This window comes from Marmota marmota, unplaced genomic scaffold, assembly GCF_001458135.2.
Source record: "Marmota marmota marmota unplaced genomic scaffold, marMar, whole genome shotgun sequence".
In the NCBI taxonomy this organism is placed as follows: domain Eukaryota; kingdom Metazoa; phylum Chordata; class Mammalia; order Rodentia; family Sciuridae; genus Marmota; species Marmota marmota.
The window spans coordinates 1,553,827-1,572,795 of NW_025999870.1; the positions used below are offsets into that span (position 1 = coordinate 1,553,827).

The 18,969-nt window shown below is 40.6% G+C and overlaps 1 protein-coding gene across 1 annotated transcript in view; it reads left to right on the forward strand.

Moving 5' to 3' along the window:
* The window catches only part of LOC107159511 (heparan sulfate glucosamine 3-O-sulfotransferase 3B1), a 47,362-nt gene extending 41,428 nt beyond the window's left edge, over window positions 1–5,934 (forward strand). The window contains exon 2 of the mRNA XM_015506101.2: window positions 2,084–5,934. Coding sequence (XP_015361587.1) covers window positions 2,084–2,702 — 619 coding nt within the window. The 3' untranslated portion in view covers window positions 2,703–5,934. The remainder of the gene's footprint in view (window positions 1–2,083) is intronic.
* Window positions 5,935–18,969: the final 13,035 nt, after the last annotated feature.

Genomic DNA, 18,969 nt, shown 5'->3' on the forward strand with positions numbered 1-18,969 from the left:
CGGAGCACAACAGACACTAGGATGGCAATTTGTAAATCAATGGATGTGTAACTGATGTGATTCTGCAATCTGTGTATGGGGTGAAGGTGGGAGTTCATAACCCACTTGAATCAAAGTGTCAAATATGATATGCCAAGAAATTTGTAACGTTTTGAACAACCCACAATAAAAAATTAAAAAAAAAAAAAAAGTTTAATCATTCAAGGTTACACAGCTTTAAGTGGCAGAGCCAAGATTTGAACCTGGACAGTCTGACTTCCAAGCCCACATTCTTTAACTGTAAAGCTAAACCACTCCAGCTCTGCAATCCTCATTTACTTTTCTTAACAACTGGATGAGGTAGACAGAATTATTCCCATTTTGCATAATAGGATACCAGTGCTTAGAGAGATTAAATAACTTGTCTCCTGATCACACAGCTAATAAGTGTTGGAGACAGAGGGATTCAAACCCCAGCCCATTTATAAGGATGTACTCTTTTTTTTTTTTAAGAATTTAACCTTTATTTATTTGTTGTTTATTCGTTTTTATGTGATGCTGAGGATCGAACCCAGGGCGCCATCTGACCACGGCAGGCACTCTACCACTGAGCCACAACCCTAGCCCTGACATACTCTTCATCATTTATATTTCCAAATAGGACTTTCCAATAACCCAGATCACTTAACTATTCATTTTTCAGCATATATTTAGTAGACAACTGTTGTCATTCTAAGAACCATGTTAGATGGTAGGGAAATAACAGAGAATGGGACCAGGTATGCATACAGCCCCCACCTTCATGGAGCTTTTGAAGGCAAACATCTGGATGTCTCTTGTCAGAGGAGGACATCTCACCCAGTGTTCTTTCTCTCTCTCTATCCTCCTGTGGGTAAGAATATGTCTTTTGATAGAGACACACTGGCACATACACACATACATATCCCACCTTCTGAGGTGTAGCAGAAACTTATGACATAGGATATGTGTCATCCTTCTCCCCATCCCAGGGTTTCCTGGTTCCTTTCTCCAATTCTCCCACCATATCCTTGCTCACCTTGAGCCTCTTCCTCCAGATTTACTTGAAAACATTCTACAAAAAGAATAACAGCATCCACAGACTCCTAAATTCTACATTCAGGACTCAGTCTATCCACGGTTTCACAGAAACCATTGCATAGTCACGTAACAGCATTTCTGTAACAACAAAAATGTTGCAAACCATTATTTTATAAGATCAGCTAAATTCATGTACCTTTTGACTTGCTGTCTTATAACCAGGGCCTGACACCAGTGATTTGTGCAATCAGTGTAATTGTGACTTGGTGCCACAAAACTGCTTTATGACCCAAATCCCATGGCCTATGTCTCTGTACTGTTCCTTACAGGTTGTATCAGTATTGTTTCCTGCTTGAGTTTGCTGTGATAGATATCTTCCAAGTTTTTTTTTTTTTTTCCTTAAAGTGTTTTTGGAAGTTTCTAGAATTGTGCCTAGGGGATTTTCTCATAGGTATTTGTATCAGTTTATACTTTCCTGATTTCACCTGATTTTTTGTTATTGTTGTTGCTTTGCTGTTTTTCAGAGCAAAGGTATTTGTCCCCAGGCCATGGGTACAAACTGGCCTGATCCAGGGACCTTTGCTTTCTAAAAAACTAATGGAACATTTGCCTGGGCTTGGTGAATGTGTTTTGTTGGGAACTCAAGGCTAAGGAAATTTCTGAGTCCCAGGTGCTACTTTTTAGGAAAGGCACATCCAGAGGCCAAGGCTTTTTTGTTTTGACATCAGCTCTTTGGGGGCAATCTGAAACTGGGTACCCTGAAAAATAAGGCACAGGTGACACCCTTAGAGGGATCTTAGAGAAAAACATACTTTGCATGAGAATGTCTTCCCATTTCAGGCAGAGAGTATGTGGCTTCCAAACTTCCCACGGGGGTTGATGGACCTTTAGCTCTAAATGTTGCTTGCAGTTTGCATTTTTATGTCTCTGCCATCACCCCCTTTAATAAGAGATGGCCAGGATTGGAAGCATTGATCTTGAGAGGTGGGGCTCAAGAGGGGTGCGCCACCTTCTGACCCTAGATTGCTCTGTTTGCTTTCCACAGGGACCTGATGCCCAGGACCCTGGACGGGCAGATCACCATGGAGAAGACGCCCAGCTACTTTGTCACGCGGGAGGCGCCCGCGCGCATCTCGGCCATGTCCAAGGACACCAAGCTCATCGTGGTGGTGCGCGACCCAGTGACCAGGGCCATCTCGGACTACACGCAGACGCTCTCCAAGCGGCCCGACATCCCCACCTTCGAGAGCTTGACGTTCAAAAACAGGAGCACGGGCCTCATCGACACGTCGTGGAGCGCCATCCAGATCGGCATCTACGCCAAGCACCTGGAGCACTGGCTGCGCCACTTCCCCATCGGCCAGATGCTCTTCGTGAGCGGCGAGCGGCTCATCAGCGACCCGGCCGGCGAGCTGGGCCGCGTGCAGGACTTCCTGGGCCTCAAGCGCATCATCACCGACAAGCACTTCTACTTCAACAAGACCAAGGGCTTCCCCTGCCTGAAGAAGGCCGAGGGCAGCAGCAAACCCCACTGCCTGGGCAAGACCAAGGGCAGGACCCACCCCGAGATCGCCCAGGAGGTGGTGCAGAGGCTGCGCGAGTTCTACCGGCCCTTCAACTTGAAGTTCTACCAGATGACCGGGCACGACTTCGGCTGGGATTGAACGGACCCGGGCGGTGTCATTTAACCATGTGGCTTATATATTGAGAGAGAGATTATATGTATGTAAAATGTACAGAAATCTATTTTATAATAATTTATTTTTAATTCATAAGCAATTAATTCACTAAGCTGCCTAGCCACACTCTTTTTAGAGAGTTAGCTTCATGATCTGTTAACATTCCAAAGTGTTTAACTCTTGAGATTTTGTTCGAGTCCTCACAATTGATGGTGCTTCCATTTTGTTTCTCCCCCACCTCTCCCCATTATATTTAAAAAGAAGAAAAGCACAACTTGAGATTTTTGTTGTTACGGGTATCCAGCCTTCAATGGCTGTCCCCTCGTGTCTTGGGTTTCACGGTCCAGCTTCTGCGACTCATCCTGCCCAGTGTACCTCCTAGGAGCGCTGAGTTGCCTCCATTCTGAAGGTCAGACCTCACCTATTGGCTTCCCTCGTTGATGTGGTTTTATTCCCAAGGATTCCAAAACACCGCACTAAGGTGCCTCCCCACCTCCACTCAGCACACGGGGGAATCGCCACGCTGTAAAGGGACATCACGTCCTTTTAGAGTCTGAATGACAGGGACCATTTACTTTAACTTTCGATGTTGAAGGCCGGCCCTGTGTCCCCTTCTGCCCCATTCCTTGGTCCATTAACCACCTTGAAGTGTATGCACATGCTAGCCCTTCTTTCCCAGGTCACATGTAGTGACATGCTTGGGTGCTGCTTTAAAAATAAAGATGATCTCTTCTAATCTACATGAGAGTGCCCATGCTCCTTTCTCCAGGCAGATAGTTCTGCTGCGACACACCAAAGAATCCCATAGGCTTTTGAAGCTACTGGCACAAACCCAGGGCCTGGGTGTCAAGACCCATGAAGGTCAAGTATATCCCTCACTGTCAGCCAAGGTGTGGCAAGGTACAGAACTGTCCAGTGTTGGATCATAGGTCAAAGCCTCAATAGGGCAAAAAGATTCCAAAATGATAGGCAACCTGGCAGAGGAAAGAAATCCCTAGCACTGGAGCTTGATATCTCTTTGGAATTCTTAGCTCATCCCAGTATGACAACATGGTCTGAAGACAATGACCAAACTGCAGGAATCCAGAGTGTCTTTTGTAAGGACATGTTGGCAAAGCTGGCTCCAAGTTGCCTGTGGATTCTTGAGCCTGACACTTGTTCAGCCATCCCTTGTTTTAGCCAGGTCTTGGCAGAAGGGTTGGGGCATTGTTACTATGGTGTAAAAGGCTTTCTCTATAACTCTGTGTTGGCACAGTAGTTGGGGGATCCTTTGTTATGACTAGCCAGTGGGTAACCATATAGCAATATCACATAACAACATATGTAGTTCCTCCTCAATTTCCTAAATCCAGAGTCCTTCTACCACAAAGGAACGGTTGTTATATTTACATCAAGGAATATGTAAGAAGACACTCACATTGTCAAAATGGCTTGATATTTACAAAGGATTTCTTTGTATATTTTATGGGATAACCTGCCAGATCCAAGTCAGAAAAGCTGTATGAAAAGACAAGCTGTATGGAAACCAACCAGAGATGTCCCTGGGCTTTAAGTGACATCTTGATCATCTGGCTTTGTATTTGTCCATGAATTTTAGCCCAACTATAGCCTGCATTTAGGGCGATCCCAGAATCATAGCATAATTCTCCACTCTTGCTGTTTGAGCGTGAAAAACACCTGCGTCAGGGTGTTAATTGGTTGTGCATTTTTCTGTTTGGAAGGCTCATTTGAAATCAAAGTGAGAACACTTCTTTTCAGTTACAGCATAACCTCTCTTGACCTTAAAGGCAGTATGCAAGTCCTTCACCTAGTCCTGCCCCATCGGCCTTCCGGACACTCTTATGGTCTGACATGACTCACCATGGAGATTGCAGAAAAGTTCAGAGAAAGGTATGCCACAAAACTGTACCAAAATATGTATGAACTTTTCCTTTCCCTTCGGGTCCCTGCCCTCTTTCCAAACAGGACGATTTTTAATTAAGTTGTTTATCCCCTGCTTTCAAATAAGAATGAAACAGGAAGTTTTTAGATAGGAGGGTCATTTAGTCATGAACACTGAAGTGGGTCAAAATTCTATTCTGGGTCAAGTCCTTGAATCCAAACAGATGTCGATAATCAGTACTGATGGAGTAGGGTAAGTTTTTTCTATGTGAGACAAATAAATCAAATGTCATATGCATCTCTTCATAGGACTCTGATAGCTTGTAGTTCCTGGCTGATCCGGATGCAGCTTCTGCCCCCAGGTTACACCACATCACGTGATAGTTACTATAGGACCCGCATGTCTTCTTCTTAGGGAAGTTAGGCAACATGGAAAATTAAGCCTTGGGTTTCTTCCTGTTCTAGCCGTCTGCAAGGCCACCAAGCTTAACTTTTTAGCTGCTAGAAGAAAAAAATACCATTTCATGTTTAGGCAATTTGTCCCAGCATATGTTTGGTTTTCTTCCAATTTATAGAAAAAGCTCTGGTATTCATCCAAGTATTTTATTTCTCTCAGTTTTGTTTTGTTTTTTTTTTCTCACTAAAAAAAAATAAATAAAAAGGTTAACAAGAAATTGGAAATTTTAAAAAATTATTTCTACCTTTCCAATGTTTTCTTTGAGGCGTTTGTGTATAGTAGTCTATTAACTTAAAAGGTGGTACCTGGAAAGATATTTTAGGTATAAGGATTATGGAATAAAATTTTAATTGGATGACAGAAGAGCAGAAATTATCTTTTTCATGGGATTCTTTGGGGGAGTCATTTTGAGTGACTTAAATTTTAGACCTTTGGAGAACACAGTTGCAGGTCCTAGCAGGATATTCTCATAAGAAAGGAAAATGGAAGGTTCTAATAAACTAGAATGATTTTAGTAAGTATCTGAAATGCCGATTCAGAAGTCCATGTCATTTCCCTTCTGTTTTTCAGGAAGAATGGTTAATAAAACTTAAAGGTGTGGTTAGATTTTTTTTTTCAGTTTTGTAACATTAATTTATGACTGAGTTACATTCAGCCCAGTAATCTAAAAAAATACTGAACAAATTCTAGCAGTATGTCTTCTATAACCTGGATGTTAGAATAGCCAATATGTACAAAAAAAAAAAAAAATTAAATCAAGTATTTTGTCCTATGTATAACACAAATTAATTTTACACAGAGAAAGATGTTTCTAGGAAAATGAAATTCTGGTAATTCATACTATTTCTTTGTATGAACAAATAAAATATATTTTACCAACTTGTGGGTACTTTTATGTTTTATAATGGGTTGAAGATGGAAAAGGTACAATATTTTATTCAATAACTGATCACACATGTGCATGCATACACATACACACACACAAAGTAATTCTCAGGCAGGTTGATTTTTTTTCAGATTATAAAGGACTCAATTCAATAACCAATAAATCCACAAGTACTTGGGATGAAATTTTTTTTCTTTCCATTTTTTTTTTTTTTTGCAAATGGCTCTGGACATAAGATAGGGTAAGAGGAGCCCTGAACCCTGGAGGAGCTTAAACCTAGCCCCCCACCCGCCAAGTGGTATCTGTTACATGGGATTCCAAGAAGACTAAAGCGACTATGTGTCAAGTTTTTCAGAGCCACATATTCAGGCCAAGATGGATGCATGTAGGCAGCCGAATGTCACACAACAGGTGTGATATGAGCAAGCACCTAAGGCTGGATGGCACTGTATAATAGCATCTTCAGTGTTCTCCTGTTGTATGGAGATCCTCTGTGAGGTCGAGACAGAGAGGGATCTGAACAAGACAATCTGTATCTTGAGTTGATCTCTTAACAACCTTCTGTTTTCTTTTGATACATCACCTGTACACATGTATGATTATTATTGACTACTTTAGATGTTTGTTTCACTTTTTTTTTTTTTTTTTTGGTACCAGGGATTGAAGCCAGGGGCGCTTAACCACTGAATCACATCCCCAGACCTTTATATTTTTTATTTTGAGACAAGAGTCTCACTGAGTTGCTTAGAGCCTCACTAATTTGCTGAGGCTGGCTTTGAACTCACAATCCTTCTGCCTCAGCCTCTTGAGCCACTGGGATTGTAGGTGTGTGCCATCATGCCCAGCTCTGCTTCATTTTATTTGACTGAATTTCAAAAGGATGTGTTACAATTTTAGTGAATAAAAAAAACATGATCTCTTGCTATAAAAGTAGGTCTTCATAAAAGAAAAAATAAGTGCAACAAAAACAAAGCAATGCTATACATTTCTAGCTGGAGAGAATAACTAAAGCCACATTAGTCTTTGCCTTGGGCTCAATGCTGCTGGCAAAAGTTGTGCTGAGAATTGCATCTTGCCGTAAAGAATGAAAGAATTGAAGAAGTCCGACCTGCTCAGTGTTGCTTAGGGTTGAGCCCGTGCATGCATTAAATCTGAGCACCCTCTTCCCCCAAATCATTTCCAGTAGCATTTAGAGCTCTTGCACTTTGGGAAACTGTGTTTTGTGTGACCTGCAGCAGCCTCAAACATCTTGTGTTGATGGCATCTCTTATTTGCATCAAAAGGACACATCTAGAGATTGACAACCACCACCTAGGTTTGTGCAAGTAACCCTAGGATACTTACATAACAATAAAATCATATAACCAGTCATGGCTCAAAAACTTTTCCTGTCACTAATTGACACAAGTATGATAGTTAATTGGAGCATTGCTCATTTTTTTTTTTTTGGTGTGGGGGCGGTACTGGGGATTGAACCCAGAAGTTCTCTACCACTGTGTTACATCCTCAGTTCATTTAAAAAAAAAAATGGTTTTGAAGGGGCTGAGGATGTGGCTTGGTGATAAAGTGCTTGCCTAGCATGTGCAAGGCCCTGGGTTCAATCCCTAACATCATCCCAAAAACCCCCAGTTAATTATAAAAAATGAAAAAAATGAGTCTGTGAGACAGGGCTTATTAAATTGCTGGAGTTGACCTTGAACTTTGTGATCCTCCTCCCTCAGCTTCTCAAGTGGCTGGGATTACAGGCATGCAATCTAAATTAGGTTCTCCTCTTATATCAGTCCAGAATATTCAATCCCCTTCCTTGAGAGCACTTGCCACGTTTTGTAGTTACATATGTATTTGTGTGTTTGATATACTTTTTGCAGCCATCGTCTACAATCTGCACGATAAAAATGATCATAGTTCCTTTTAATGAACACAGTATTTTTGCTGGAACCTAAGAATTACATAATTATCTGTTGAATGAAGAATAAGGGGTTTGGATTTTATCCTGAGGGCAAAAGGATAAAGAGTTTTAAACAGATGAGTGACAAGATAGTTTCAAATGGAAGGAAATAAAGTGATATTTTAAAAGCTATTTTTTAAATGGGGTATAGTATGTCTTAAGAGTTTTTCTTACGGTTTTGAAACAGTAAGGATCTTGGATTTTGAAAAGAGAAGGCTTTGGGCTTAAGTCTGGATGAGAAAGGAAAGTTAAAAGTGTACGTACTGGGGACTGGGTATGTAGCTCAGTGAGAGACATCGGCCTAGCTTGCATGAGGGCCTGTGTTTCATCCCCAGAACTGCAAAGAACAGGGAAGAAGTATATGTACTAAAAAATAGGTAAAACATGACTTCCTTGGGGAGAGGAAAAGTAAATGAAGGGATTTAAATGTTCTTGAAGTGATAGTGGTAGGCCTTCAGGAAGACCTAGAGAAAAAGACAAGGAGACAAAGTTGTTTCGAGAATGTTCTCTGGGGATGGCCAGGTCTCAATGGGAAAACAGGAACATTCCCTATGGAGGAACGGGGAGTGCTCAGGATATGTATCAGTTTCTGCCAGCTGCTTTAACAAAATATCTCAAATTGAGCAGCATACAACAACATAAATTTACTGTCTCATAGTTTTGGAAGCCAGACATCTGAAATCAAGGTGTTGGTAGGGACACGTTACCCCCAAAGCTCCTAGAGTCCCTCCTTACATTTTCTAGCTTCTAGGACCCTCAGGCATTCATTGACTTATGGCATAATTTTTTTTTTAAAAAAGAGAGAGTGAGAGAGAGAGAATTTTTTTTTAACATTTATTCTTTAGATTTCGGCAGACACAACATCTTTGTTTGTATGTGGTGCTGAGGATCAAACCCAGACCGCCCACATGCCGGGTGAGCGCGCTACCGCTTGAGCCACATCCCCAGCCCATAAAAATTTCATTCTTGGCCTTTGCCTTCCTATGACTTCTTCCATCCATTCTGGTCACATGACATTCTCTTCCCTATATGGGCCTGGATCCAAATTTTCAATTTTTTTATAAGGACATCAAAAGGACACATCCTTTTGAAATTCAGTCAAATAAGAATAAAGCAGAGCTGGGCATGATGGCATACACCTGCAATCCCAGCAGCTCAAGAGGCTGAGGCAGGAGGATTGTGAGTTCAAAGCCAACATCAAGACAGATTGGATGTGGGTTCCTCTTAACAACCTCATCTTAATTTAATCACAACTGCAAAGACTCCACTTCCAAATAAGGTCACAAACTTAGGTGTTGGGGGTGCTGGTGCTTCAACATATTTTGGGGTGGGGGGCATAATTCAACCTACACAGCAAGGCTGACACTCAACATAAGCAGTTATTTGGAGATGCCCTAAATGCCTTCCCACGTTCAACCCCAAAGCATTTCTGAACTGCTGCAGGCATTGTGACCCTTTAGAAAGGGCCTATCAGAGACCTCAAGCTCTGCCCATGGGAACGAAGGGAGGTCTTGGAGAATTGTGTGAGAGGAAAGTGAAACATCACAACGGACCCTGAGGAGACGCTAACCTCCAAAGGGAAAGACAAGCATGGAGATCCTGCGGTTATGTCCTAGTTGTTTTATTTGGCTATGAAAGACAAGCAGGAACTGGAAAGGCTGTGGAACTTGGGAGAAGCTCAAGTTACAAGCAGATTAGCACTTGAGGCAGATGATGGTAGCTGGTGTGAGGAATGGACCAAAGAGTTGGGAGGAGAGGCAAAGGGGTCCCTCAGAGTCTGAACCAGATGAGGGGTGATGGCAAGCAGGATACCGAAGTGGGTTGGAGATGGAGGAAAAGTCCATGGATTTGGGAACCACAGAGAGCACACACTGAAGGAACTAAGGGACAGAGGCACCAAAGACAAACAGGTTTATGACTTAAACCCTTGGGTGGATATTGAGGCTAAAGGTTAGGAAAGGAACAAGGAGGAACCTGTTGTGGCAGAAACTCAGACATTAAGAGTAAGAGCCTAGATGGGGTGGTGGCCAGGGTAGGGTTTCGATCTGATGACTATCCCCGGCTTTTCCAGTTGTCTTGCTTTTCCAAATGTCCCAATGTGGGTACCATCCGAATAGTATGAGCTTCTTAGGTGTCTGGGAACCTGGAGGGTCCGGTGTACTGTTGGGAGCTAGAAAAAATCAGCCTAGTGGGATTTTTTTTTTTTGTTTGTTTTAAAAATAATTGGAGGTCATATTTCCTCTCTAATTAAAGACTACCCTGGACTTTAATCATCTAGGAATCTGTGTTAGGCAGCTTTCCATTCCTGTAACAAAATACCTGAAATGATCAACTTATAAAGATGAAAGGTTCGTTTTGCGTTCACAGTTTCAGTTCATGATCAATCGATCCCATTTGCTCTTGGACCTGTGGTGAGGCAGCACAGCATGGTGGCACTGCCCAGTGCTCCTCTGCAGGGTGGGTGTTTACTCCATGAGGGCTGGTGAGGCCCTGTCCCATGGCACTGGGGGACTGGCTTCCAGCCAGGGAGCTTCCCCAGTCCCTCCCCATGAGCCCCTCCACATCTCTCACTCTTGCTTTTCACCTCCCACCACTAAGGGAGCTGTGGGGAGTGCTGTGAACAGGAAGGTCACAGCTGCCCAGGTGTGATGATAGGATGCAAATGTGAAGCAACCTATGCTTCAAAGGTGGAAAGTGCTAAGCCAGGATCTCAGTCCCTATTTGGAAGCATTTCAATCTTTCCCAAGTGGGCTCTTTTGATGGACTCTCCCTTTACCCTTTATCAATTACAGCCCAGCTCAAATTCTACTTCTTTTTAGATTCATTTTGGAACATTGTTTTTTAACATCTGCTGCAGGTTTTCCCTGTACTGTACTTTTTAGCCTTTTGTGATTGTATTAGTCAAAGTTCACCAGCAAATACAAGAATCAGTGGTGCGTTATATAAATATATTTATCTGTATGCAGATCTATATATACACATATCTGCATATATAGAAATGCACCTCTTTTATAGATCCACAAACATCCATCCCTCAGTATCCATGAGGGTTTGGTTCCAGTTCAGTTCACTTTGTGGATTCCAAAATCTGTGCATGTACAAGTCCCTTCTATAAAATGGTATATTATTTGTATTTAACCTAGGCATATCCTCCCATATGCTTTAAATCATCTCGAGGTTAATTAGAATACTTAATACACTGTAAATGCTATTTTAACAGTGGGACTGTATTGTTTGGGGAATAATGACAAGAAAAACATCTGTCCATGTTCAGTACAGATTTAATTTTCTAAAAATACTTTAAATCTGCAGTTGTTTGAATCCTGTGAAATCTGTGGGTAGGAAGGGCTGACTATATATAGAAAGAGATTTATTATAAAGTATTGACTCACGTGAGTCTGGAGGCTGAGAAATCCTACGATCCGCCATCTGTAAGCTGCAAGCCCAGGAAGGCTACTGTGTTTACTTACAGCTTAAACTTGAAGGTCCAAGAATTCGCAGTTTGAGTTACACCCAATTGGATGTAAATCACGTGAGAGCAAGGACCTTATTTTGCTCAGTGTTGGTTACTTAGAACCTACACAGTACCTGGAATGTAGTAGGCCCTTAAGGTTTGTGCTATGTGTTTGAATATTTACCGGACTATTCCGGGTCATTTGAGGTGTTCCCTTCTCTGCTAGGAGATTATCAGCTTCTCCATGCAGACATTCAACACCAACAATGACAGTGACTATAGTTACAGAGGGCTTCCTCTGAATTAGGCAGTGTGCTGAATACACATGTCATCTTATTTAATGGTCCAAAATTCTCACCAGGGAAGCAGTCTTATCGTCCCCATTTATGGAGACAGATGCCATCGCTCAGAAAAGCTAAGTCACTCGCCCAAGGTCACACAGTAAGAAGGTATGATTCAGAGCCGTGATGGAGAGCCCTGGCCAGATTCTTACTCCCAAAACCACAGATTCCCACATGTCTGTTCATAGATGTGTTCAGCGGATCAACCATGGTTCTGGCATTAAAAAAAAAATCATTTGCCAATCTTAAAGAAATCAGAGATTTTTTACAGGACTGTGTAGAGTCCTTATTACCATATTATAGGCAAACTGAAGTCTGAGATCGGCGAAGTAGATACCTAAAGGGGTTATCCTGTTTCCAGGGAGCTGAGTGAGGATGTAGATGTCAGGCGAATTCTGAAGTCTATATTCTTTTGAGTAGGATCCTTTGCCTCAACTTTAAAAAAAATATATTTTTAATAGAGGTCTTTTACTGCATAATTATAATGCCACAAATTGCTTTTATAATCTGTAGATCCAGTTTCTGTAGATGGATCACTTTAAGATCTTACTATCAGCCTGCTAAGCTGTCTTTTTCAGAGACATAGAGACACCCCAAAATGTTCTGACATGCTTGCTTTTAACTGTTGTGACTTGCTGAATCAAAGCAGCTGGAGTTAAAAACAAGGTCACTGTCATTTCCTTAAAGGTTAACTCATCTTTTTTTCCCTCCTTCTCCTCAAATATACTGAGGATTTAACCCAGGGCTTGTGTTTGCTCAACAAGCACTCTGCCACTGAGCTACCTTCTCAGCCTTTTTAATTTTCATTCTGAGACAGAGGTCTTGCTAAGTGGCAGAGGCTGATCTCTAATTTGTGATCCTTCTCTCTCGGCTTTTTTGAGTAAGTGGGATTACAGGCCTGCACCACCATGCCTTTCAGATTAGCGATCTTTGCGGGTTGGAGATACCAAACAAGCAACACCTGACTCATCCAAACCCTGTGGCTGTATTTTGTTACCAAAGAAATTTGAGATTCCAACAAGAGACCCGTTCTCCCGAATAACAAAGTGGATGGGGAAATGTGTGCATACAGATTTCATCTTGTAACCCAAGCCCAGAGCGGCACCCAGATTTGCCTTCTGTACATGATTCCAGGTAGTGCAAACATAAGGCAGTTCTTTTCTATTTACCCACCATTTGTCAACCCTCAGAGCCTCTTTTTTTCTTTTCAAGTTGTCCATGGATGTGATTGAAGTCCCTCCGCAGGGTTCCCCGCTGGACCTTGGCAATGGCTGATCCCTTCAGAGTGATGTCAACATTCTCTGGAATGCCAACGGCCTGAGATTGGTTTGTTGAGATTGCCGAGATTAGTCTTCAGGCCTGCAGCCGATGCTGCAGAGCATGTCTCTGCCTCAACTTTTAAAGCAAATGTGGACCACGTATTCCTGGGGCCAGATGTCCAGTCCTCAGGTGACCTGCTCCTTTGTGGGCGGTTCACCTGTTCCTGTGCCCCACTCCGTTCTCCCTGGGTCTTGTGGGCTGTGCTGCTACTTTGTGGAGCAATACTGTGATTATGAAACCCGTTCCAACTCTTTACAAGCCTCGTAGACATCTTTTCATGTTGCCTGGTGTTCTGTGAATGGACTAGAAGGTATTATGTAGAGGATGAAAATAAACAAGTCTCTGAAAAAATAAATTGTGATCGGAAGAGTTTGTAAAAATTCCCATTTTTCGTCATCTCTATCATCCCCAGTTCCAAAGTTGGTGAAATAACATTTCAAGATGTCATCGGAAACTTGGCCTGGCTACACAGTGATTGAGCTGGAAGGCCTGACAGATGGAGTACTTAGCTTGGAATTTATGAATCCAAAGCTTTAAAAGTTAACCCAAGAAAGTTTTTTTTTTAAGTACTACTATTTCCACCTAATTAAGGACTGTCATACAATCATGATTTATTTACAGCTATCCTTCATGTATAAAGTAGAATGATCCAAGTTTAAAAAAAAAAAGCCTAATGATTTTTGTGCATTAACTCAATCAAGGGCATTTCTAAAAATAATATATTTTCCTTCTGGATAAAAAAAAATTAATATCTACTCATGATATGAAGTTTAGGAATTACAGAAAAATATAATGAAAACATAAAACCACTTGATTCCTACTACCTGGAAATAATCATGCTGAACACAGTAATATTTTCTTCTTTTTTTTTTTTTTGCATGTATAGTTTATATATATATATATATATATATATATTTACATGTGAACATTATTAAACTGGAAAAATACAGTTTTGGATTCTGTTTCATTTATCATTTAACCTTACATTGTGAATCATTATCCTTTATTGATACACATTCTTAGAAAACTTAATTTTTGTTTTGACTTTGAGATAGTTCATGTTATGGATGTCTCATAACTTGTTTCATCTTTTCCATGTTATTGGAAATTCTAGATGTTCCCATATTAAAACCAAGTTTTAAAGAAAACCTTGTAGTTCTATTTTGGGTTATTTTCTTAGTCTAAATGTAAATAAAATCAGTAGCATGAATACAGATTCTAAGTTTGTCACCTCCATGGAGAATTCGAGTAATGGTGTTCTGTTCTGTAGCAATAATTATAGGGGGGAGAAATGGTATTCTATAATATCAAGTTAAAAAAGTAGAATGCAAAATTGTATTTTCATGGCTATTTCAATTATTTAAACACATAGGAAATTTTGGATGGTTATGTCGGTGATTGCCTCTGAGTGGTAAATTGTCTTTCTTACTACATTAGATTTAAACTTTTAAATAATAAGGATTCCTGTGGTCAGTCTTTCTGACCCAGTCCCTACATGATACTTTATATGCCACCATAATACACAAGTCTCACCTCTATCGGTGCATCCCACCAGCTTCTTTTATTTTTAATTTTAATTTTTACATTTTTATTTTTAATTTACTCTTTTGTTTGCTCTTTTGAGTTTTTTTTAATCAAACTAATACATGCCAATTAATGCTTTGAGACTTATAACCCAAATGGCTACCTTCTCCCTTCCTTCTCAGAAACATTTAGTTTCAGCACATTTTTTTTTGTGTGAATTGTTTTACATTTCAAATCCTTTAAGTTCTTTCGATGACAAATGACCCTGAGATCCCATTTTATCAGAGTGAACACAAATTACTGCTGAAGTCTCAACGGATTCTTAACATTATTCATGTCAAAAAAAATTTTTTCAAGGTAAGTTAAAATGAGCTTTTCTCAAGCTGAGTGGATGGCCAAGATTAGGTCAATCCATGATTAAGCAGCATTTAACTTTAAAGAGAAAAAAGCACAGCGTTGTGTGTGATTCCGTCAAAGACTTGAAGCAATGCTACCTTTTAAAATGTCTTACCGAATACATTTATTCGGGAGATATGTTTGACCAACCGTATTCTGGACAATGGTTGTAGAACAATGGAGAAACTCTGTATGCAAAGGAGAGAGATCGCACAGTGAGGTCAGAAGCAAGACGGATTCAGGGACCATGCTCAGCCTTCTGTGCAAGCCCACTTCTCATGAGAACTAACTGGGGTTCCATGAGAACTACATTAATCCTTTCTGATGGCACCCCCTGATGACCTAACACCCTTCACTCTGAAAGACCCCACTGCCTCAACATCACCACGTTGGGGAACAAGCTTCCCGCATGGGAAACTTTCAGGGACACACTCAAAACCTATCTACCCCATAGCAGCGACAATGGAATATCCTTCGGCCTTAAAAAGGAAGGAAATTTTAAATCATGCTGTAACATGGAGGAACTTGATGACATTATGAAAACATTCCCAGTGTTTCCCCAACACTTTGATCATAGAATCCTTTTCCTCTCTGTGTGGAGTATTTTGAAGTTTTAGGATCCTATTCAGGTAAGACTCAGTATGGTATAGTACAGATAATTTCTCAAAGTTTTTTTTTTAATGCTACAAAGTTTTGGGGGGATCTAAACTGAAAATTTGAACACTCTCCAGGTGGTTGCAACAAGAAGAAAAACAATAATGCCTAATATTGAGTTCATACTTTATATCACTTGTTAAAGAGATAATTTTATTCATCTTCATTTTTCAGATGAGTGAATGGGGGCTGTAAACATGTATTAATTTCTCCAAATCATTTAGCTGGTAATTAGTAGCATCAGGATTTTTAGCTGTCATATAATAAATACATTCCTAATTCTTGCCACACGTACTTGCTTCCTGTTTCAATATGAGATATCTCTTCTGCACATGGTAGTTTCCTTCCTTGCTTCTCTGAATGTTGCTACACAGCCAGAAAGTCCCTCACCAGAGGTCAAACAGATCGGTGCAGCCCGATGTTGAACTTTCAGCTTCTAAAACTGCAAACTACATAAACTACTTTTTCCTTATAAAGAAGTTTCCAGTCTCATGTATTTTGTTATAGCTACAGAAAATGAACTGAGACATATACATATACCACATTTTGTTTCTTCACTCATTTGTTGGTGGACCCTTAGGTGGCTTCCACCTTTTAGCTGGGGTGAATAATGCTGCTCTGGATGTGGGTGTATAAATGTCTAAGTCTTAGCTTTCAATGAGCTTGCCTATCTACACTTAAATATTCATTTGCATGGTTGACACAGGGAAATTTTCCCCTGAAGTTGAGAAGCTCAGAGGCATATGGTTCTCCCCTGATTCACAAACTACGGTTGGAAGTGGATTACTTTGGGGTAGAAACTCTCTAGAGTTTACATGGGGCTAAGGGTCTTTGCTTCTCCCTTATAAGTACAGGCATCATGAGGACCTTTTCTCCTAATGACTCCCCAGAGTGCCTGATGTTACAGGCAATGGTGCAGTAATGGGGGTTCTGGTCAGAATGTTATGGCTGACCTCTGCCACCTCCCTCCTAAATGGTTATAAAAATGGGAGTGTGTGTGTGGGTGAAGGATTATTGTTACCTTAATTATTTTCCAGTCTTGAGAAATTAATCAGTGTCCTATTGATTGTTTACGTTAGGGCCATGCAAGAACCCAGCACAGCCAGCTTGTCCAGCTGTTCACAGATGTTGAAAAGGGCCATCCAGCAAATCAAAGAGCCTCGTGAAGAGTGAAGCTGAGGATATTTTCCTAATGATGTGGAACTATTCAAAAGTGAACTATTTTTTTTTTTTACTTCCAATTGAGTCTAATCCATGACCTTTATTTGCTTAGAAACAAGAGAGTTAAAAAGAAAAAAATGCTTTGCCTACCGGACCCTTTTGAAAATGGTGGCTTTCTTCTTGGATGAAGTGAATGGTTCTGTTCCCTGAAGAATACAGCCAACATGGCAAGACCTAGATTTTTGGAGACTGCTTTATTTGGTTCTGTGAATAAACAGCATCAAATTCTTTTGTAAAAATCGGGAGATACGATGCATGCTCAAATTTCTTTCTTTTTTTCTTTTTTTAATTCCTCTTACAGGCTTGCTCATGCCCATGATTTCACACCATCCATGAGAAAATGATTTGCTGCACACCGTTCCCAGATGAGTCATGGTGAGAAAGTATTCACTTGTCCATCCATCCAACAAATACCTGTCAAAAATCTAGCAGTACCTCCTTTGGGCTCACCCCTAAGCTGGGCATGGGCTGAGGAATGTGCATGCAGGTGGTTAATTGTGAGGTAACTCCAGAAAGCAAGGGTGAGAAGGGAAAAGTGAGACAAAGAAGGAAGGAGATCACTTTAATGAGTGGGACTCTGCCCTGCTGTGGATATTCTGAAAAACCATGTGGATCATGTAGCATTGCCCAAGTAGGGAAGGTTAGCATTTATCTTCACCCTTCTAACTTGAGACTTGGTGCTGGAGGCATGAACCTGCTTGCATCTCTCTAGTAAATGCCTACTAAAACTAAGCAACCCACGGCAGGAGTGCTTCTGTTGCAGGTGAACTCAGAGGTGGTTCAAGGTGACATGGGGCTGGATATTGTCAGCATCCTAATGGTGCTTGTGTCTGGGATGAGATAGCGAAGCACAAAGTAGATACTGTTGTAGCAGAGAGATATCTGCTCTCCTGTGTTCACGGCAGCATCCTTCACAATAGCCAGGGCAGAATCAGCCAAGGCGAGCACCCGGAATGAACAGCTGAGGAGGAGATGGTACATATGTACAATGGAATATTATTCAGCCACAAAAGAATGAGATCCTGTCATCTGCAGCAACAAGGATGGAACCGGAGGACATCACGTTAAGTGAAAGAAGCCAGGCACAGAAAGACCAATGTCGCGTGTTCTCATTCACTTGGGGAAGCTACAGAAGCTGATCCCACAGGAGTAGAGAGTGGAATAGTGATCACTAGCGGCAAGGAAAGGTAGGGAGGAAAGGGACAGATAGAAATAATGGGTAGCATAATATAGATGGAGAGGAGAAATTAGTTCTAGTGCTCCAGGCTACAGTGTGACGCTCTGTTCTGTGCTATGTAGACTATAACCTGTGACAATTCATGGTATTTTTCAAAATATCTAGAAGAGACTGAAGGCTCCTAATACATAGAAATGATAAATATTTGAGGAGACAAAAAGATACTATGCTGATTTGATCATGATCACTGTATACATGTATCAAAATATTGTACCACATCCCGTAGATATGTACAGATATTATGTAACAACTAAAACTAAAATTAAAACTGAATACCAACTCTGTTCTCATCTATGAAAGGAGACAGACTTTAAACAAAGAAACAGACAGTTGTTAAAATATTGACAAATGTTACATAAGAGAAGGTCAGGGTAAGTGCATAATGGGGGAGACTGAACACTTCCAGGGATTAAGGTTATTTCAATTTCCAAATAGCGGAATATTAGTATGATTTATTGAGCATTTATTTATGTGTTGGAAGAGAAGTTTTAAATTTGGTATTGTGGCTAATGCATGTGAATTTTTGTGGTCACCTGTAAAGGACAGGATCATGCATATGTGTGTATGTAAAGGCACAAAGGTAAACATATTTCTCATGGTTGAAATTATGCCAAACACACAGTTTTGCATCTGATTTTTATTTAATATTACTTTCTCATATCTTGAGTACAATCCTGGGTATGAATTTTTAAACATTCTTTGGTAGAAACTTATAAAATTGCAACATCTGGGTTAAAAGGATTGCATATTTTTGGGCTTTTCATTAATGCCATCAGATTACTTAAAAAAATTAAATTATAGATACAAATTTCTTTAAAAGCTGTTCAAACTCTTGGGCTTATATTGATCCATCTGTTTCATTAAAATTAAATTTTGCTATATATTCATATTTTATATTTTCATTATTGGGAAAAGAGAATGAAAAATATCAGC